At 33.8% G+C, this 24088-nt stretch overlaps 1 protein-coding gene across 2 annotated transcripts in view; it reads right to left on the bottom strand.

The window, feature by feature from the left end:
- ab (BTB/POZ-zinc finger protein abrupt) overlaps positions 1-24088 on the bottom strand; it is a 146494-nt gene that overhangs the window by 94873 nt on the left and 27533 nt on the right. The window contains exons 1-2 of one of the 2 annotated variants that reach the window (XM_072534149.1): positions 15827-16039; positions 8072-8626 (exon numbers count right to left, since the gene is read on the bottom strand). In XM_072534149.1, the coding sequence (XP_072390250.1) occupies positions 8072-8340 (269 nt within the window). In that variant the 5' untranslated portion in view covers positions 8341-8626; positions 15827-16039. Of the gene's footprint in view, positions 1-8071; positions 8627-15826; positions 16040-24088 lie in introns of those variants that run through there. The other variant, XM_072534148.1, reaches the window with a different exon arrangement.

Genomic DNA, 24088 nt, shown 5'->3' on the forward strand with positions numbered 1-24088 from the left:
TTTATTGATTACTTTTCTGGCAAGGTTCCGCAAAGACCTTCCTTTTCAAGCACATGGGAATATCTGATCTAAAGACTTCTCTCAGTTTTCCGTAGGCTGCCCATGTTAGCCCTATTCTCCTATTCAACTATGTTGTTTATTTGTCCCTTCCTAATTTAAGCTGTTCCTTCTTAGAGATCATCATACATATTGTTTTCTTAATGTTCAGTGAAAGTCCATATCTCTGACCCACTTCTGTGATTCTATTCATTAACTCCTGGAGGGCATTATTTATGTTGACTCACAATATTTTCTCCCTTATACTTTCTCATAGCATTCTGTAATAATGCGGTGAATAGTGTAGGAGAGATGGTGTCTCCTTGCCTAATACACTTCTCCAAGGGAAATGTGTTTTTTGTCGCCATAGTACATTCTCACTACAGCCAAATGCTTATATTTATCAGGCCATGTGAATTCCAGTATTATCTGTTAATATTTTGTTGTTGAGGCAGTCGAAATGGACGACTTTAGGAGGTCAGTTGAAGTATCCCGCAGAGAGAGAATTCGTAACGATGAGATAAGACAACGAATGGTAGTTGAAGGCTCAATAACGACAGATATGTAGAGAAATCAACTGATATGGTACGGACATGTCCAGAGGATGGAAAATACAAGACTTCCGAAAAAGATTATGGAATGGGTTTGACAAAACCACAAAAGACGAGAAAGACCTGAAAATCCGGGAGAGAGGGAATAACTAAGACAATGAGCACAAAAGACCTTAGACAGGGGCAAAGAAATGATCGAATGGCATGGAAATTAAGCATCTTATAACGTCGCAAGACGTTTTAAAACGAATTATATAATATATAATATTTTGTTGTTTTGTCTAATCGAGGTCACGTGTTTATTTCTGTACATTCTGTACTCTAAATACATTTTGTATGGAAATTGAATGCGCCATGTTCCCATGTTCCTCATATAACCGCTCTGTCTGTTGAAATTGTTTTCCTGAACACTTCTTTTTGTTTAACTTACTTTACTTCCGTATATCCTTGTTTATTATGTTATACGGCGTAGCATGTCAAAATGCTTCTATGTTTCAATTTGTTTATTCTCTTTACTTTTCTAATTTTGTGAGACATTACGTATATTAAATTCCGTAGCCCTAGATATTTATTTTGAAATATCCCCTTTTAAGCATCGTTACATTTTGAACATTTTGACCACCCTGTTTGGATTAAAGATAATGTTGACTGCAATTCCCAAAACTGTTAATTCATCTAGGTAGTTTTTGGTTAATACAAATGTGCTTAAATTATCAAATCTTTTTATTCTTTCTTCTGCTGCTGAAGAAGGTGTAACACCACTTCTGTTCGTCGAAAGACTTTTTTTTTAATTGGGTAAGACATTTTATAATTATTTTAAATATATCTTTTTATTTTTGTATTTATCCTTTTTTCGCCTGTTAAATATTTTATTATTATATTATAGGGTCTTAATTTCAACCGGTGCTCTCCAAAGGTTAGCCGCCAACATTAGATTTCCACAATTCTATGCCAATTAAATAATTCGATCAACAAGTGATACTTATAGGCTGTCTTTAGATTTGTGGCTGAATAATATTTATGCAGTAAACAGGTATTTTGTACCTTTTTTAAAGTGTTTTTATTACAAACGGTTACGAAACTGGAACCAGATACTTAATTAAGACATTTATTAAGACATAATGGTATTTAATATTATTTAACACCACATTCTTTACACTTTGACAGCGTCTTCTTCTTTCTTCTTTTGGTGCATCATTCTGGCTATAATGTTATTAACTGATGCTTTAAATATATTAGTTGTTGTTGTGGAGAACCATTTCTTCAGGTTTTTTAACCATGATATTCCTCTTCTCCCAATTCCTCGCTTTCCAAATACTTTGCGGATTATTTTCAGTAATCTGTTTTTAGTGCCGTTTCTCAATATGTGTCCGAGATATTCTAACCTTCTCCTTTTAATCGTGAGAGCGTCTACTAGTTATAAAATAATCCATTTGCGAAATCGTAATAGCGGACATAGAAAGAAAAGTAGGAGAATCAAGCGAAGGCTCCGTAAAAGATGGATCGAGGTATGTTGTTCAACATGGCAAAAAGCAGTGCCAAGAAAAGAAGGAAGAAAAAAATATGATCAAAAATAAGTAAGATGAAGTTGAAAATATAAACAATACATGCTAAATTTCTAAATATTTAAAACTCGAAACGTCTACCACAGAAAATAGGAACCAAGAGAGGAAAAACAAAAGAATACATACGGCAAAAAACACCTAAATATTCATGAGAATGCAGTTAAAAAAAAAGAAGTATATTCTGTCTGTAAATCGAATTTGTTCGCTCCAAAAAACCTGTGTCTTTTGTCCTACACTGTACACTGTAAATAGCATGCAAAGTAATGAGACGCGTCACATGGTGTGTGGATTTTAAAAAACACCGAATGTAACGACATTATGCGTATCTTAAGAGAACTGAAACATTATTTATGACATACAATATTTCAAATACCGTGTAGGAAGATGGCCATTACTCATGGTGTATTTATTTATAAGTATTTATTCAAGAAACCATAAATCAATTTAATGTCACTTTTTGGCTATTTTCCGTGATTAAGTGGAGGATCCTGTATCAATAATCAGTAGAATTATGCTTTGAGTTTGGCCGCTTTAAAAACAAATTTATTAAAAAGTTCTATAGATGTCATTAGTAATTCAATAACGGTTAACGGTGTTGTAGATAGAAATAAAAGATTTTGCTGAACTAAATTATTGTTTTGAGACAACATACTTGTGGATACATATTTTTATCAAATATTTAGTGGGAGATAAACTATAAGATATAAATATAAGATATAAATTATAAAATGAACACCTTATTTAACGCTTCGGCTTTGGTTTCCGGATTGGAAATCAAAACGTCAAAATACATGTAAAATGTAATTCTCATCGCAATAAATTGTGATTTAATCCCATACAAACTAATATTTGTCACTTTAAGAGCTTTGCAAGCTGTGTTTCCAGAACTTTATTTGGGGGTTTTTTAATTAGTTACAACTAAATGAGTATTTTTTCTCATTCAAAAATCATTGTATCAATCAAGGAGCTACCGGTTTGTCCTTTACTTCTTCTACTAGCTAATGGTTTATTGTATATTCAAAAGGATATTATGTTTTTCACTATTTTCCATCGCTTAATATTTCTCTGGCGTTCCATGGTATAATAGAAAACCTTTTCCAGCCAACAAAAATTATACTAAATTGACGGCATCTTCGGATGCAAACATATCCTTCGTTTGGATTTCCGGGTGAGGATTATTTCAGGGGTAACATCATTACAGGTTAGCACAAACTGTAGAAACAGGATAAAGAAAAGCGGCAGTTGTAAAAACGAATGTTACAACAGTCAGTAAGATATGTACCTATTTGATAAAGAAGTATTGAAGGTAGCGTATGTTTATGCCCCGCAAATCGGTCTGGATGAGAATGAAAGAAAAGCTATCTACATTTAATTAGGAGATATACTTACAGATATTCTTTTGAATAGAGAGCCATAACAGGGGCTGATATGTAAATGTGGGTAAATCCAAGCCAGATGGAAAAGTATGATAACATTTCCAGGAGAGGTTCTGTGGTAGTAGCTCAATAAGAAACGAATCTTAGGTGAATGAGTGAATATTGTGAGATATATGTACGAGGAAGTAACAGCTAGTTTTAAACTCAGTATGATAAAAACAATAGGATTATTATGATCCGGTGGATCATCCGTGTTTGTATATCTCAGCTGAATACAATTGAATCATAGAGGATTTTTACGTTTCTCCATGAAGTGTTCTATGCCATCGAATTTTATGTCCGTAAATACTTGAGATTGATTTCCTCGATCCTCCTACTATACCTGTCTTCTTGTCCTAAGAGTGAAGTTTAGGTGGGGAACTTCTAAAGAGCGACGAAAACCTAAGAAAGTATTATTTGACTTATTTTTAGGAAGCCATGAATTTACTAATGCTTTATCCAGTCGTGTGAATATTGGCCAATATCACTTCTTAGCTCTGATTTTAATGGCATATTTTCCAACAAACCAGTAGTGTTGATACTTGCCTCCTATGACTGTATTATATACTTGCGGGTAAGAAATAAACGTTTTCCTTTGAGATTTTGATTCCAGCTACTAGCTTTTGCGAGAGGTTCTATATTATCAAAATTAGATACTATAGTAACACATCTATTATCATCCCATTTTACAAAAAGTGTTTCTCCATTTACATCAAATCAAAAATCATATGATACACGAGCTTCTTTAGAAATAGTTTTTGTGGTCTTGTATAGGACACTTCGGTAATCTATTGTCCCTCACAGTGGCTTGCAGGTTAAGAAATGGAATTAATGAAATACAATCAATGAAATCAAGTACTACAGTTGATCCTAAGGTTACATATTCGCGATTATTTCTAAATGACAAAAATGAAGATGATTATATTGCTGCATATTTAATGTTTCCAAAAAACTTTTACGTTTCTGTCTTTTACGATGATGTAATTAGCAAATGTCAAGCTATTTTAAATTGTTTCCATTAATAACAGTACTTTAAATAAAGATTATTTGATGTTAAAAATTATCGAATGATTTTTAAAAGACTACAAAACATAATATTGACATTATATTGTAAATATATATATATATATATATCCAAGAGGGGCCATGTACCGAAAAGACTCAAAAACTGTGTTATTATTTATTAAACAAGGTTATGACCCAAGTAAAAGTTAAAAGTCCGCACGAAATTTCCTAAACATAATCCAATTTATATTTTAATTCTCTTCTATTGTGCACACGTCACCCAATGTGAAACAGATCAATCAAAAATGCGTAAAATCGTGATCGCGGGATCATACAGACCACTTAGATATAAACTTTCAGGTAATAAAAAAATGTCTATCAAAGTTTTTGACTTAACAGTAGGAATAACAATATTCGAAACTCTCGTTTCGGCATTTTGGTCTAAAAAAGAGTTTGCTAAGAATATAATTAGAAAAACAAGGATATTATTTATATTTTAATATTATATCTTCAAGGTGTGTCTGCGGATCTGTGGTTGTTACACAAAACGTAGGATAGTCTTAGTATCAACATGTTTTTATAAATCTCGACAAAATTAACGAAGTATTTTAGAAAATATGAGATAATCGTAAGGAGAATTCAGGTACATGACCTATTAATCCAAAATAATATACTTGTGTTTTAAAATATCTACTGATATATCCTACTGAATGAACGACTGGATGTTTATTTGCTCCATCAATTTTATACATGAAACACCATGTACTAATAAAAGAGGTTCACGAAATCTCAGTATAGCGCATATAAATTAAGTTAAGGAACAAAAAACCGCCCAATAAGTCGCCAATCACTAGATAGCACAAAATTCAGAGATTACGATTGAAATCACTAACGAGCTGTTAATAACTGGACGAATGTGATTGGTATTTCAGTTAATTTTAATAAATACGTGATATATAGGTTATTTTGCAATAATTGTTGCAACCTTTTACCTGACAAAGACAAAGAGATTTTCAAACACGTATTATTGAGAGCAAGAAAGTATATTGAACAATTTAAGACACATTCGACGCGTATTGTCTACATTCGAGTAAAAATAATTAATTAATTGGTACTTTTGAAATGTTACACCAACAAAAACCCTTTTTTTTATTATATAGGACATACATTGAACCACAGAGACACTAATTCATAAAAACACTATACATAAATTAATTTGGAGGACACTTTGATATTGGACAAACAGAAGAAATGTTAAAAAACGTTTTTTTGTACACAATACATTATTAGTAATCTTTTAAGATTTTTTCAGGCTTAAAGTATATAGTCTAGTAGAAAGCATCCATATAATGATAGTTTTAAAATATTACACAAACAGAAACCTCTTTTACCGTCTGTGTGTAGTGCAGATCTTTCAAAAATACCAATCGCTTTTTTTAAAAACGTTTTTTTATAGGAATAATGCACTTTGAATTGATGTTTAATTTAAGATGAATGGTTTATCTTCATTACGAAATAAAGGAATATAAATTTGACATTGTTAGATATTTTACCTATTTGGAAGTAATTTTAAAAAGACTAAATAACATTATACAGAAGAAAGGAACTTGTTTAGAAAAACAAAAAAAGTAAGCCTAAGGTCCGTGATGAATACAGATTCTTTAAGATTTTGAGATGACCACAGTGGCATACCTTACTCGGAGCTGATAAGTGGAAATATTAGATTCAGAGAAGATATAAAGATAGAAAAGGAAAACGTTAATATCTATGCACAGAGGGAAAAGAACAGAAGATTAAGTTGCAAGAAGAACAACTGATGAGCTACCTATTAAATGTCTTAACAATCTTTTGGAAGTTGTACATGATATTACCTAGTACCTATGACAGCTACGTGTTAAGAATGGATGGTGCTAAAATAGTTTTTTCCATGTTTCCATTTGGTGAATATCTTTTGCTATTCACATTGTAAGGTTCTTTGCTATTTCCCTTCTCGTCTATTTTTAACGTATTATTAATATTTTCTTTGCATCAAATTCTTTAACATACCGCTTTATTTTTCTGTCGTTAAAAGGTTTTTTTTTGTTATTCGGTATAATATTTCACTAAACAAGAATTAGCACTGTTTTTTAAATGCATTTTCTAAAAACATTTTTTAGAACTAGATTGTCAAAGTTATAGCTCTTACCCCCGTAGCACCAAAAGTGAACACTTAGAATGGTACAGCATACAATATTATTATAGTTGAAGAGTTCTATATCAAACGCCCAAGTAAACAATTTTACCCAATAACAATCAAATGTGCCTATTTGCAAATATTTTCTACTACTACCACATCCCTGTTACGTCTATGATTTGAACCAGTTCCTTCGAAATAATAACAGTAAACTCGTCAATCTATCGCTGCTATCGTATCAATCATTGTACCTACAGTTTTTTTGACTGTTTATACGAATTAATTTGAGAGATCTGTGTGTGTGAGAGCAAGAAGTCAAAAAGTTAACCGGTGATACGTTACACACGGCAGGTGTTACTTATTTTCGGTCGACGTGTGTACCTATTTTTCACTAGCAGCTATTTGGGATTTCTTTTAATGAGGATTTTGTAATCACCGAAAACGACAAGCAAAGATATTCGTTACAGGGTGAAGTTTAAAATTCTCAGGTAAATCGTTACCGAAAAATAGAGGAAAACATTATTATACAATAAAAAGGGAGACGTTAAGTATCTCGTATATATTCTTGATGTTATGATAAGAAAACAGTTTATTATAAGCAATTTTTAATGTTCAAGAAGATCTTACAATTATTCTTCCATTGCAAGTCTGGTTTCTCCGTACAACAATGGCTTTTGCCAATAGATGTAGTAACAATAGACTAGATATAGAACTGGAGTATAAGTGAAGCCAATTTTAAAGTTAAGTGTACGTGTTGTCCGCTAAGTGGACACAAATGGGACAAAGGGAACAAAAAAATGTAACCATGGTTTGACATTTCACCCGTGATCATTATATGGAATTTTGGGTAAGCAGTTTTTAGTTTTTTAAGAATAATTTAAATAACAATAAAAATGAGCGAAATGTATCTACTCCAAATAGAGTAAAGAAGAAGGAAAATAATGTTCTTTGAAGATAAGGAAATAGAAATTGACATAGATCTGTATTTATTGTTATTCTATGATAAAAATCATAAATAAAGCTAACAAAATCTTTTAAAATTGTCTTATATCCACTCAGCTGTAATTTTCAATTTTTTGCCCCCTTATTTTTTTTCACCCTTATATAGCCGAGTCTAGTCGGCTTCAATTCTGTTTTAATACGATCATAGAACACAGTTAGGCAACTTACAAGACTTAATAGGAAACTCTAGCTGAATGTGCATGTCGCAAATATTACATCCTTGTTTAACAGTTATCTTAAAGAGAATCACTTTGAAAGGCTTGAAAGCAACTCAACAAAAATACCCAAAATAAATTCATCAAAATATCTAAAAATATTTCTTACCTTAATAAGCTTTCCATATCTTTTTCTTGGACATCTCTGAGTATAACAATGGGATGCTGGCAGGGGTTGGCCTTCAGCAACCGTTTAAAATAGGGGCTACATGCCGACAACACCACCTTGTGGGCAGTAAACGAACAGCCGTCACACGCCAACGTCACGTCAACAAAGTCTTCCTCGTCCCTTAGATGTCGAAAATGCGTCAACATTGATGACTGAAAGTCGTTCCAGCGCAGCGCATATTGCTGCTCTGGGGAGGTGAAGCCCCCCATTGGGCAAAGTGAAGGGGCTATTTCTACGCCAATGGTGGGGCCTTTTGGAAACGTGTCGGTAGATGGCGCACGTTGTGCGAGGTTATGTTAATGCTATCTTTTTAGCATTTAAGATCTGTAAGGACGATCGGCACTTTGGTTTCTGCGGATTTGTCTTAGTTTGGCTGTATTTTGTTGGGAGTCTAGTTTCTGAGGTAGTTATTGGCTGCTCTGTTGTCTTTCGTGTGATGATTTTGTTCGGATTTATTTGCTATAACGTTCTTGTCCTTCAAAGTTTTCTGAATTTCTGAAACAAAAAAAGATTGTTTAGTTACCAACACAAAAATCGGACTTGTGGTCTAAACCATACAATTACTCTAGTCGTCAGAGACGAAAATTCCACTGAACCTCCAAAAATCATACGAACAAGCTGAATTTTCCTGAGAATGTCAATTTTGGATGCCCAAAAATATGTAAAAAAGTTTACCACCCCTACCTCCCGGCTTCTGTGTACGCCGTAGAAAAAAATGTTTTAATTAAAAAATGTAGCTGAAATAATTTTGACCAAAAATAATTATTAGCACTTTTTGTGTAGAATGAATCGTTCTCTAAGAAGCAATGCTTGAAGCGACCGGCGATTTTGAATAAATTTTAAATAAAATTTGTATCAACTCGACGGTAAAAATTCGGAGTTTGGCGGTTTTCTATCTTTATAATGTACAATCAATAATATTTACCCATTTCTGTTGTTGTATCACTTTTCTTCTTTTCTAAAGTGAATTTTTCTGGAGCTCAAAACGGAATTTCCATTGGTTTTTTTCTCTTTTTTTTTCCAGCCACTTTCTGTATTTATTTTTCCGTAAATTGGTCTTGTCTCACAAGGCGACCTTGTGACTGATAAGGAAGAAATAGTGAAAACAGTGGAAGACTTCTACAGACAACTCTATGAAACAAGTGAATCCGATGAAAGACGCCCCTTACCAAAGATAGAGAATCAAGGCTCAGAATTAATGCCGAACATAACTGTTGACGAAATTAAAAATGCACTTCGGGTGATGAACAATAAATCCCCAGGTGAAGACAGGGTAATGACCGAAAGCCTAAAACTAGGAGGAAATAAGCTCTTACTGACACTTGCTAAACTGTTCAATAAATGTCTGTGCGAAGCGATAACACCGACGCAGTGGAACAACGCGGAAATCATCTTACTTCATAAGAAGGGAGATATCAGCGACCTTAGAAACTACCGCCCCATTAGCTTGTTGTCACAAGTATATAAGCTATTTACAAGAGTTATTACCAACAGGCTAGGAAGTAAGTTGGATTTCTATCAGCCAAGAGAGCAAGCAGGTTTTAGAGCAGGATATGGCACCAATGATCATTTACAGGTAATTAAGAACTTAATAGAAAAGAGTGTTGAATATAACAAGCCATTAGTCATGATATTTGTTGACTACGAAAAAGCTTTCGACACAATAAGTCATCAAAAGATGTTAAAAGCCTTAACAGAGTGCCGTATAGATCATCGCTATATAAACATGATACAATACATCTATCAAAATGGGACAGCAAGTGTGAAACTGGCAGATAAAAAGACCAACGTATTTAAAATAAAACGGGGAGTGCGACAGGGAGACACAATTTCGCCAAAATTGTTTACAACATTATTAGAGCATATGTTTAAGAACGCAAATCTGAGTGAAAAAGGAATTAATGTCAATGGAGAAATACTTAGTCATTTGAGGTTTGCTGACGATATTGTCCTTTTTGCTGACAAAATCGATGATGCAGTATCGCAACTGGAGAAACTATACCTAGCCTCCCTACAAGTAGGATTAAAAATCAACCACACAAAAACACAAATCATGACAAATCTTGTGTTAAGCGAAAAGATTTCAGTAAATGGCATGCATATTGAAGAAACCACCTCATATAAGTACTTAGGACATGAGATACGCATAGGAAGAGATAATCAAACGTGCGAACTAAGCCGCCGCATAGGACTCACTTGGGTGGCATTCGGCAAGCTAAGCTATGTTCTTATATCAGAACTGCCTATGTGTCTTAAAAGAAAGGTCTTTAATCAGTGCGTGTTGCCAGTACTTATGCAGAGACATTAACACTAACATTAACACTAACCAAGAAAGTAAGAAATAAAATTTGTGTTACCCAAAGAGCCATGGAACGATCGATGTTAGGCATTTCTCGTAGGGATCGGATCACGAACAAGCAAATAAGACGGTGAACAGGAGTGACAGATGCCATAGAAAGAATTATGACCCTTAAGTGGAACTGGGCGGGGCACATAGCTAGAATGTCGGATAACAGATGGACACAGCGAATAATACAGTGGAGACCGAGACAAGAAGCACATCGAAGTAGAGGTCGTCCACCAACAAGATGCTCTGATGACATAAAACGGATCGACAAAAATTGGATGCAAACAGCACAAAACAGAAATACATGGAAAATACTGAGGGAGACCTATATCCAGCAGTGGATAGATCCGGGTTAAATGATGAAATTGGTCTTAACATTTTTTGCTCCCAACTTTTCAATAAGTTGGGAGCAAAGTTTCAAAGTAAGAAAATTAATGAAACAAGAAGATAAACACAAGGATTCCTTGTCCAGATCAACTTAGTACGCGCTCGAACCATTTTTTTCGAAGCATTCGTTTCATTACACTTCAGACACCTACAAAACATGGTCTTTAAATGCATCGACTTTTTTTGCCGACGAAACTTGTTGTCAACACAATTTTTGACGTATTCCTGACATTGGAAAATAAAAGAAGTCATTTGGGACGCATATGTAGGATCCAACGAAAACAAACCTTTTTGATTTCTTAAATTTTCCAGCACTAGATTGTTAATGGGATTAGTTTTGTTTGTTGTCACTACAATGCAATGCTGATAGTTATACAAAAACAACGAGAAGAGATAATAGTTAAAAAAGCTAACACCACGTGAGGAACAAACTAAGAGAAGAAATTTTTGTAGTAACTTGAAGTCTACTTATATTTTCACCTAATAAAATTTATCCATCGATACAATGTCACTACAGCATAAGTCGGGCCGCGGCCTACTTCAATAAGTTCTCCAAAGATCTCGATCTACTTCTCTGTTTTTTTCCATGAATGTGTTTTTAGGAGGTTTTTGGCAAACTCATCTACTTCGTCTTCCCATCTCTGTTTTGGTCTTTTAACAGGTATTTTTCCTTGCATTCTTGCCTATAAAAATCGCTGTCACGGTACGTGGAGTATCATCAAGGTTTAATTTAGTTTTGCGCGTCAGCTTTCAAGCTCCTTTAAACCGTGTTAATTTACCCACTAATGACTAGACTTATTTTTATTGGAACCAACAGTGGCACTCCATGCACCGTTGGATCCCGGCTTTATTAATTTTGCTGCTGTGCCGAGTTCGTGCAATATATCAAGTTAACATATTGAATCATAGGCTTGCTTAAAGTCTACAAAGATGTTGTAAACGTCTATGTCCTATTCCCATGCTTTGGCTAGTATTTGTTGGACTGTAAAGAGTTGGTCGATAAAAATTATTAGACAACACATTTTTACCTTTAGAAAAATGTATATCATCTCATATTTAAACGATAATTTTATTGTTATACAATAATTACCGAAATATTTTCATCACAACACATTCTACAGATACATAGTTATCTTTTCCTACAAAAATAGGTAATAATAAATTGGAAAATTGTTTCCATTTAAGAAGTTCCTTTAGAAATTAAGCTCACACTCTGTTAAATTGTTTTAAGAAGTGTACCAATGCGTTTCCACTTGTGTAAGCTATATTTGACGAGTAGTAAATGAACTCCTTGGAACTAGAGAAGCACTATTTTCTAAGCAAACACTCCTTCAACGATGTTGGGAGGTAAGAAAACCCGTATATATGTGCTTCATTGATTTTGAAAAGGCATTTGATCGCGTTCAGCATACCAGACTAATTACCGCCTTGCAGAGCGTCCAACTAGATAAGAAAGACATCAAACTTATTGCCAAACTTTACTGGAACCAAACAGCCATTATTAATACCAACAACAGAGAATCAAAGCCAATCAGTATTGAACGAGGCGTAAGACAGGGCTGTGTACTGTCTCCCACCCTCTTTAACGTGTATTCTGAGAATCTATTTAGGGAAGCTTTAATAGATCAAAAAGGAATTATCATAGGAGGAGAAATAATTAACAATATACGGTACGCTGACGATACTGTGATTCTAGCTAAAAACATCGACGATCTGCAGGAGCTAATCAATAGAGTTGACATGGAATGCACAAATTGGGGACTGTCGATAAATATCGATAAAACTAAATACATGGTGACCAGTAAAGTGGATATCGGCGCAACCCAACTGACATTAAACCAACAACCGCTGCAGAGAGTTCAGAGATTCAAATACCTTGGATGTTGGATTACCCAAAATATGGATCCATCCTTCGAAATTCGATGTAGAATTGAACAGCCAAGAAACTCATTTCAAAAATTCAAGCCTCTATTATCCAATAACTCAAAGTTTACAAGATGTTACGTGTGGTCTGTACTTTTGTATGGATGTGAAACTTGGACTTTAAACGCCGATATCATGAATAAAATTGAGGCGTTTGAGATGTGGTTGTATCGAAGGATACTAAAAATTCCATGGACTAGCAGAACCAGAAACGAAGAAGTTCTTCGAAGAATGGGACATCAACGAACTCTATTAAATATTATTAAGAGGCGTAAACTAGAATATCTTGGACATATAATCAGAGGACCAAGTCGGCTAATTCTCAACGGTAAAATCGAAGGAAAGAAATGGATAGGACGGAAGAAACTCTCTTGGTTGAGGAATTTGCGGCAGTGGACAGGTTTGAGAGCAGACCAATTGCTACACGTAGCGCAAGACCGAGATCAGTATAACAATATTATAAGCATGGTAGTCGCCGACGTTCCGTAGGGATATGGCACTCTAAGAAGAAGAAATGAACTCCCCAATAGTGCTATTTGGAGTATCGTTTTTAAGTGCCCAATCATAACCGGAGTTGTAAAAGCAACCATTTATAGACTTTTGAAACGATAAAGCAAGCATCGGAAAAACAAAACAAAAACAGGAAAAAAATGCACGATATTGTAAAACAGTATAGAGAAGGGGATATATACGAGCCCCTTCCCATATCAGTTGGCCCACCTATGGAATTTGCAGTTTAAGTCGATTACCATAAACAAATTATACTCTGCATGTTAAAAGTTCCCATATTAATTAATATGGCATTTTTATTAATATTTATTAAAAACATTACCCTTATGGTTTTTTATTTATTTTCAAAAATAAAAATTTTTCACTAAACCCTGGCTATGCATTCACTTATGTCAACATACGTTGATTTTTTCATAATTACGTTAAATCCAGAGTTAGCTATGGAAAAATGACATCAAAACAATAATATTGTCGGTTAATGTCAAATGTATTTTGTAGTATTGTAAAGCTTTTTGCCGTTTGTGGATTGTACAATGGGTCGAGGTAAAGTTATCGATGAGAAAATTTGTTCAATCATTATCAGATTTTTTAATTCTGGAAAATTAAATTCAGAAATCGGTCGTCACCAAATCTAGAAATGTACGAAAAAGTAAAATAACCGAAGCAGATCGAAGGGCATTAAAACACATTATAGTGAAAAATCGACGAGCAAATTATATGGAGTCAAGCGCTTTATGTAGTGAGGTTATTGGAAGACACGTTTCTAGATCAACGTGTCACCGATAGGCCCACAAATTAGGATTTGGTACTTTAAGTTGTAGCGTTTTAAATTTGGTGGAATATTTTCGTATTTTAAAACGATCAATATATTATGGCATTTTAAGTTGAGATTCTAAATATCAAGTTTTGGTATTCAGTTTTTGTCATTTGTTTACATTCGAGTCCCCTAAAATAATATTGCAAGTCAGGTAATACAATTTTTCTAAAACGCAATAAACTGGAATATTTAAAAAGTTGTTTTCGTCGCTTAGAACGAGGGTCGCTTTGTAACATAGTTGAGGCCTGTTTTAAAAACAAGAAATTTATGTTATGGACGTAAGAAGGGTCGCCCACACTAGTATTAGATTTAGGTCAAGAGGGGAATTCAAGTTAGGTTGAGAAGAGCAACGAAGCAGGCAGGTTGTATAAGGCAGCTCGAGTTGAACATAGCCGGTAATTTTGTGTAATGGGTTAATAATCAAGACTGGTAAAAAGTGGAAATATACTCTCTGCAATATGGCAGATTTATAAAAGAGTAACCACTTGAATAGTTAGAAGATTTGTGTAGTATACCAGAACATGGTACAATTTTAAAGCAGTACATAGGGTGTGCCACCAGCTTCGTTTGTCGTCTGTTTGCTCCAAACTCGTTCCAGTCCAGGATTCCAGGCTATAGAAATCGTCTTCCTTCTTTCCCGTTGACATCTTGTCCACGATCCCAGCTCTCCAATAACCCAATGAGTGCCGTTCGCATCAGTAACGATTGTTTTGCTTGCCCTATCTTCGCCCCCATTAGTTTCTTTCCCCAATTCTATAAGTACCCCTATTTTCTTACCCTATGGTAAGCAAAATAATTTCGTTACAAAGTAAGTTTTATAGTTGAAAAAATTATTTTAGGCTAAGGAAAAGCCACTTTTAACATGACAACAAAAGAAAAATAGACTAAGATGGTTAAAACAGCATAAAGATTGGACTCAGTCGCAATGGAATTTAATACAATGGAGTGATGAGTCCAGATTTGAAATGTATTGAATTGAATTGAAGATTTTGTCTTCCAACAGGACGGCGCAGGTTGTCATGCCTCAAAAAAGAGTTTAAAATGGATTGAAGACCATGGCATACCACTTCTGGAATGGGTTTCTAACTGTCCCGACTTGTCCCCGATAGAGACTTTGTGGCGCAAAATGAAAAAAGCTTTGAGAAAACATCCTGCCAGGTCCGTCAACGAATTGAAAGAAATATGGGATTCGTTAGATTAGAATTTTGTCAGAATTTGGTAAATACTATGCCTCGAAGAATTGTGGATGTCATTAAAAATAAAGGGGATGTAACTCTGTGGTAAACTAACTAAAGTCTATGCGTTTTTTAAATTTATTATTATTCTCTTTAATCAATAGTTTTCATTACGTTATAAAATATTTTCTATAATTAAAATATTCCAAAATGTTGTTCGATGCGTTCAAACTTTTAAAATTTACGCTGCGTTTTGATTTTTGTTTTCTAAAAGTTAATTTTCTTATCAATCTAAAGTTAGGCCAACTGATATGGGAAGTGGCTCGTATTGACTTGAATCAAGATGTAAAATTATGAAAAAATGTAATTAGGATAGCTGACCACTTCCTAAGAATAAAAGCAAAGAGAGTAATGATGACTAAGCTAACTAAGTATAGCAAAGGCTGAGTCATGAGCCGTACCCCTCATAAATATTAAACCACAAAAGAGCAACTGAGAAAGAATAAACAAAAGTAATAAAAACTACAAAAACTTACCAAAAATTGTCACAGAAAAGCTTCCCAAATGGAAGGAAAGTAAGATCTTTATACTTCACAAAAAAAAAAGGAATTTTTAGGTAATTTCTAACGTCCTACAACTATTATGTATATTATTAAGTCGTTCATCCACAAACATTATATCATTCGATTTTTACACCCTAAGTGAACGTACTTAATTTTGCATTAAGCCGCATGTGTTACATTCATCATGCATTGCTGTAACAGCAGAAAGTGAGTAATAATTATAATTAGTGCTAGTACCAATTAAAATGCCATAAACATTTTCCACATTAAGCGTTGTTTGTTTTCTAAAAACTACTGCCTCGAGGTACAGTCACAACAAAAAATAAAATTACTATCAAAAATATAATTATATTTTGTTCGATTTGAATATTACTCGGAATATTTTGATTGTATTGCAATTAATTTCTCGTTAATTACTTTAAGGATTATAAGAAATGATAACCAGTAAGTGATTTTGTGTTTCTTCTGTGTCTTGTTTTGTTTGAGTTTTTTCTTGTTATGCAAATTATTCATAGTTCTCTTCCACTGGTCTGTAAGCAGTAGCTGAGGATGTTATCTACCTAGTTTTAGTATGAACTGCAAATTTTCTCTTACGTCCTTCAATTTTGTAACATCTCTACTCCGTTAATTTTTTTTTGATCTTAAATGCTTAAATCAGTTGCGTATCTTCCTCTTCTTCTTGTAGTGCTTATCCGTTTCGAATGTTGGCAATCTGTATTTTGCAAAATGCTGCTCTGAAAAGATTTGTGGTTGTTGTGTTGAACCACGTATGTAGATTTTTCAGCCAGAAAATCCTTCTTCTTCCTGGTCCACGTTTTCCTTCCATTTTTCCTTAAAGAATTAATTGCAGCAACCCATATCTCTCGCTGTTCCTCATGATGTGACCGAGGTCTTCGATTTTGGCTGTTTTTATTGTAGTTAACAACTCATTTCCTTTTTGCATTCTTAATTAAACGTCCTGGTTAGTAACGTGATCGGTATAGGATATCTTCAGGATTCGACGATAAAACCACATTTTGAAAGCCTCAATTTTTTTGCAAGTAGCGTCTGTGAGAGTCCACGACTCAACTCCGTACAACGGTGTATAGGAAAGATATAACATCGTAGTAACCTGATTTTTATGGGTACTGTTAAATCATAGCACTTGAATAGCACTGCTGTAGCACTTTCTCCTGTGATCTTAATATTATAAAATGCATTTCTTTTTATAAACCTGATTAACCATCCGTTGCTAGCTGAAAATTTTTTACCAGCTTGGGAAGTGGAAGTTGGTGGCTCTGACTGTTTCATTAACTAATACAACTGAAGAGCTTTTTCCTAAATTTAATAACCACTTACAGGAATTCTTCTTTGAATTAGTTCCTCAATCCAAATTGCGATCGCTCTTGTACCAGAAATTATAGATTTTCTTAAAGCAACTTCATTCTTCTTAATTGCTCTTACAGTTTTTTCGCCTAAATTAAAATGTTTTCCAATTGCCATGGATCCTTCTCCTTTTCCTAAGCGATCTAAAATTGCAATTTTCGTTGCTTCTTTTTCTCCTATGGGCCAAATAAAATATTTTGAAATCTTTCAATCCGAAAACCGTGCTGCTTATTACTGCAACTTGGAATCAGCAAAATTTTAAACAACTTATTATAAAACGAAGCACCGCTAAGAGAAAAATTATTTTAAAACAATAACAGGTTATACCTTTCAATACGAAACTCGCAATGATTTAATAGGGACATTATGTAACAAGGGAATCCTCGAATTGCAAAGGCTCACTTTACTGACATTTGGATGTTAATAGTTAATATTTAATTATAATAGATAATAATAGAAATTTTTGAATAAAATACAAACGCCCAACATAATCCGTATAAAAAGAGATGCTATAAAAACAGCCTATAGCTATTTTTTAGCTCTCGTGATGCCTCATACCTAAGGTATATCCCTCGAAAGGGTCAGAAATAGCCCTTTTTGCCCTATATTTGAAGAGCTACATCTCTGAGCCCACTTGGCAGATTTTAACTCACAATATCTCATTTTTTTTATTATAATTTCAACTTTTTGGTGAAATAGTTTACAAAACCGCAAAAGATAAGTTTTATTTTATAGGTCAAGCAGAACGAAAAGAAAACTTACAAACCTTTATGATTTTTAATTAATTTAAAATATAACCCAACAAGGACAAAAATTGTATACCTTCAAACGACCATTAGTAAAATACAATCCATTTAGCAGATTCGAAGATAAAGCCTTTTAAAAATGGACAGTTTTTCAAAAATCACATTTTTTATTATTATTTGTAAATTGACAGTACTTTTTCCTGACAATCTCAAATTGCCGGGACTTTAACTATTTTTTTGACCGAGTGAAAATTGAGCTTGTGCGCTTTTACCCTAAATTTGAAGAGCTATATATCTTTGAGCCCAGTAAACCGATTTTAAGTCACAAGGCCTCATTTTTTATTTTGTTATAACGTCTCTTTTGTGAAGCAATGATCTACAAAACCGCAAAAGATAAGTTTATTTTATAGGTCAAGGAAAGCGAAAAGAAAACTTTTATATTTGATAATTTTCAATGAATTGTCATAATTTAACCAAACAAGGAAATAAATTATGGTGACAAGTGTATTAAAGGATTTTTAAATATCTTTCAAACGAGAATTGGTAAGTTAAAATCCATCTAGTAGATTTGAAGATACAGCTGTTTAAATACAGTCATTTTTTCGAAAATCACATTTTTTATCATTTGTAAACGGATAGTACTTTTTCTTGGCAATCTCAAATTTCATAAAAATTTAGATGAAGGTAGTTTTATATCTATACAATAATGTATACTTATTGAATTTATTGGTCCGGACCTTTAACTATTTTTTTTTGACCGCCTAAAAATTGAGCTTTTTGCTTCATAAGCAAGCCAACATGTGTGGTCCTTAATGATTTCTCTCATCTGTTTAATTATTTAGCAATATTAAAAATCAGCGAATTATTAAACTAGATAACAGAACCTAAATTTTAAGAGTTTAAGGAATGCTTTAGGTTGACGGGAACCTAAGTTATGGCAGTTTTAATTTTAACTTTAATCTAAGGTATTAAATACGTTCACATATTGAATACCCTAGAGTAAGGTTAAAATTAAAACAGCCATAACTTTGGTTCTTGACCTGCTAAAGGTTTCCTTAAACGCTTAAAATTTAGGTTCTGTTATCTATTTTAATAATAAGTAATCAAACAGATGAGAAAAATCATTAACGGCCACATGTGTTGGCTTACTTATGAAGCAAAAAGCTCAATTTCTATGCGGTCAAAAAATATTGTTAAAGGCCTAGGACAAGAAATTCGATAAGCAAACAATGTTGTATATATGTGTATATAACCACCTTCACTGAAATTTGTATACAATTTGAGATTGTCACGAATAAGTACTATCAGTTTACAAATAATAAAAAATGTGATTTTAGAAAACTGACTATTTTTAAACAGCTGTAACTTCGAATCTACTAAATGGATTTTAATTTACCAATACTCGTTTGAAAGGTATTTAAAAATCCTTTAATTTACCTGCTTATACAATTTTTTTCCTCGTTTGGTTAAAATTTGACAATTATATTAAAAACAGCTTTTCTTTTCGTTTTTCTTGACCAATAAAATAAAACTTAACTTTTGCGGTTTTGTAAATTATTTCTTCAAAAAGTTGACATTATGGCAAAATATACAGGATGTTCTATTTAGAAAAATTGAATTGAATAGAATTCACCATATTAACCAAGCCTGGGGAATATCATTGTTTATATCTTTTCTAAATAATTTTTTTTGGACATTTTATACCATAATGGAATTATCGACTAATGTCACAATAAAAACTCAGCCTGTATATACAGGGGTTCTTAAAGCCTGGACCACTTATTTTGTTTCCATGTCGTCTTTGCTCTTCCTTGTTTTCTTTCATTTTTGGCATATATTCTAGAACTGTCTTCGGTTAGCGTTGTGGTAAAAGCATCTTCAGGACGGTGATTTGCTTACACAATGAAAACGTCCGGCTCTTACGGCGCTCCACAGCGAAGTGACACCATCCTCCAAAAATCATTCTCTCACCCGCATCAGAGGAAAGATTGTTGTTTATTTCCTGCGTAAATATATAGACGGAACCAATATCAATCGAAAGAGTAATTTGTTTATTATAACAGACTAAAAAATGTTTTGATTATCAAAGAGACGCAAAAAAATTAAGAATCTTTTTGGGTGTTTTATGATATATGGGGTGAAACGAAAATGCTACAGAATTTTAAGGAGAGAAGAGATGAAAATACATTAAAAAACAAAGGGAAAATATAGAAAAATAACTCCGAGAGATAGGAGAACTAAGTGAACCAACAGAAACCAGCAAATTGTATCAAAAATTTAATAAAAGATTTCAAATAAAGTGCAGAAGGCTAAAATTACCTAAAAAACAATCTTTAAGAATCAAATAATTTGCTTTATAGAAATTTAGGTATATCCTAGGAACAAAGCAAGTCAAAATGCAGACCTTATGTAAGCGCTTTAAACGTTATACATTTTGATGAAGTGTTTATTTCAAAATAATCGTAAAAATGTTACCATAATTATAGAAAAACTTGCCGTTAACAAAAGCACTAAATAAATACTATCAACAATATTATGTATCTATCTAATTAACACCTAAACGCGTAATAAATCTGCCCCCTCCTCGACAATTTGTTCAAACAATACGTTTAATATTTATTACAACAATTAAAAATTTCTTACAGTGGGGGGTAATTATCGTTAATGGAGTCTTAACTACACACATGCTCTGTGTACGTGAATAATTATTCGACTACTGGAAAAATAAACTTAATTAACGCATTAGAAAAACAAATTCATATAAAAATAGTTCGGTCAATTACCCAATCACCTACGTACGCCTATAGATAATCTATTTAGATATTGAAATTGTAATCTTTATGGAACAAGCAGGTAACTGTTCGTTACCGTTTCTTAGGTGTTTTAGCGAGATTAGAATTAACTACACACAACGCAAAAGTTTAAGGATATTTTAATAATTTGACAATACCAATGACCAAAATTTCATGACCATATAAATTTGCTTGTACTATAATTGTTAATACAGACACTCACTTCTTATCAAAAAAAAATTGTAAAACTGATAGCAATACGTGTTTTAGAATGTTTTTTTATAAGGGACAAAAAAATCGACATTTTTATGTTTTGTTTATTTTTAATTTTAGTCACTTTATACCATTCTTGCTTACTAGGTGAGTTAAAAATATTGTCTTTTTACCATGCAACGACAACATTTAACGTTGCACGAGATGAATAGAGCCGTGGGCCTCCTTCAAGCTGGTATGCGACAAACTCAAGTTGCTGATTAGCTGGGTGTCTCCCAAAGCGTCGTAAGTCGTTTGTGGCGTCGGTTTAGAGACACTGGGAGTCCAGCCGAGCAACATCCAGGACGTGGTCGCTCTACAACCGTCGCTCAAGACCGATATTTAATTTTAAATGCCAGAAGGCAGCCAACAATCACAGCACCCGAGCTGGTTAATGAATTACAGCTTGCACATAATGTAACAATTAGCAGCAGTACTGTGAGGAATCGTCTCCATGAAGCCAATCTTCGTAGTCGGCGACCACTGAGATGTCCACCTCTATCTAGAGGCAATCGCGCTGCAAGATTAACCTGGTGTCAAGAGTTTCAGAATTGGACTGACAATGACTGGGCCACAGTTTTGTTTAGTGACGAGTCTAGATATGGATTTCATCCAGATTCTCGTCGGACAAGAGTTTGGGGACGACCCGGAGATGGAGAACGATTACGACATCTTCAAGAAGTGTATGCATACAGAGGTGGTACATTAATGGTATGGGGCGGAATCATGATTGATGGAAGAATTGACCTCGTTTTCCCACGTGGCTTTCTCACGTCAGCAATATTTGGACACTATTTTTGAACCTGTTGTGCGTCCGTTTGCTGCAGCTGTTGGAGAAAATTTTTACTTTATGCATGATAATGCTCGACCACATGTTGCGCATATTGTAACAAACTGGTTGGATAACGAGGGTATTGATGTATTGCCGGGACCAGCACAATCACCGGACTTGAATCCCATTGAGCATGTATGGGACATGCTTCAACGAAGAATTACTCCACATATGGGCAATATCTACAATGAGTTTCAATTAAAAGAGCTTCTGAGAGAACAATGGACACAACTACCTCAAGCAGACATTAACAATGTGATTCGGAGCATGAACAGTAGATGTATAGCTGTGATAAACAGACGTGGTGGCCATACTTTATTTTAAGTTTATATTTTTTCGTAGGCAGGTTTTACAGCGGGGAAAGCATGCTTAGATCACATTTACACGGTCGAACAACTAATAGAAAAAATAATGGCCAAAAATAGATCCGTCCATCTGGCTTTTGTTGATCTTAAGAAGGCATATGACTCAATACCTAGAACCAAGCTATGGGAAGCAATGGAAGACATCGAAGTTCCACGAAGATTAACAAACGCGGTAAAAGCACTCTACAAGAATAATGAAGTAGCTATCAAAACAGGCAATAGAATATGCAGTCCATTTAAGACGACAAAGGGACTACTACAGGGTTGCTCCACATCCCCCACCCTGTTCAAAATATTCCTGGAAAAAACCCTGAAACCATGGAAAAGAAAGTGCGAAGGAATGGGTATACCAGTAAGGAACGAATATCTATATACGCTAAGTTTTGCCGACGACCAAATAGTGATCGCACAAGACGAGGATGACCTCAGTTTTATGATGAGAAAACTGGAGCAGGAATATACAAAGAATGGGATGGAAATAAACCTAAAGAAAACTGAATACCTAACAACGGAGAATACAGAAATAAAACAGCTGGAAATAGACGAAGGTAAACAAATCAAAGGAACAGACAAGTATAAGTATTTAGGCTTCATAATATCAAATAAAGGAACAACGGAGGAAGATATAAAAAATAGACTAGGACAAACAAGAGACTGCATACGAAAATTGAACCCGGTACTATGGGATAAGAACATCAGCATGAAAACAAAGAAAAAAATATATAATACCATGACAAGAAGTATCCTCACTTATGGGTGTGAAAATTGGACAATAAATAAGAAAACCAAAAACAAAATAAGAGCAACAGAGATGGAATTCCTAAGGAGAAGCTGCAGAGTAACAAGAAGAGATAGAATAAATAACATGGAGATTAAGAGCAGAATGGGAATGAACTCCGACATAATAGACTACATCGAACAGAAGAGGTTAACCTGGTACGGACATGTCAGAAGAGCAGACCGAAATCGGTAGATAAATAGAATAACAGAGTGAAGCCCGATAGGAAGAAGAAAGAGAGGCAGACCCCGAAGATCTTTCAGAGATGAAGTGGACGAAGCAATGAGTAGAAGAAACCTACAGGAAGGGGACTGGCTAAACAGGAAAAATTGGAGAAAACGGTTGAGTGAAGGAATACAGTGAAAACTGTGGAAATCCTTGTATATATATATATTTTTTTTTTTTTCGTATTTTTAACATTTTATGGTGGTATGTGAAACATGGGTGATTTTTAATATATTTTTTTTTGCTCCAATTTTCTGTTTTTTTTGCCATTTATGGTTTTTGACATACTAAACAACAATTTAAACTACAAATTTTGTATTACTTTTTTTAAGTTGATTACAGATAAACAAAATACTTCTATTTATAAAAATATCCCTAGACTTTTGAGTTGTGTGTATTTGTTGAGTGTCAAATCTTTTATTATGTGTAATGCAATGAGACATACGTCAAGAACGGTGTCACCATTACTCCACCTACTTCAATCCACGTATCATTAAAATATTACCAACATTACTGTACTGTGCATTACCATAAAAATGATGGTCATTTCACAGAAATCATCACTTGTTTTTCCCAGATTTACTCAAATTAATGAATCATATACGAGTCCATTGATTCTTCGAGGATCTTTTGTACCTTCAAGGCCATAAAAGTCGTTTACATTTGATTTTGTCTGCATCTAAACTTACCATTACGAAATTTTGCAAGTAATGCTGTTGTGGATTATTAAATGCAATGAACCAAATGCAACCACGCAAAAAGAATTAAGTTAAACGGTGGCGTGAAACATGCAGAGTAATGACTTTTAAAAGGGTTGGTTTTTGTAGTAATTTGTGTTAAATTGATGCATTAACCTTACTTTTTATCTATCAAATTATTA

This window comes from Diabrotica undecimpunctata, chromosome 6 (assembly GCF_040954645.1).
Source record: "Diabrotica undecimpunctata isolate CICGRU chromosome 6, icDiaUnde3, whole genome shotgun sequence".
Classification (NCBI taxonomy): Eukaryota; Metazoa; Arthropoda; class Insecta; order Coleoptera; family Chrysomelidae; genus Diabrotica; species Diabrotica undecimpunctata.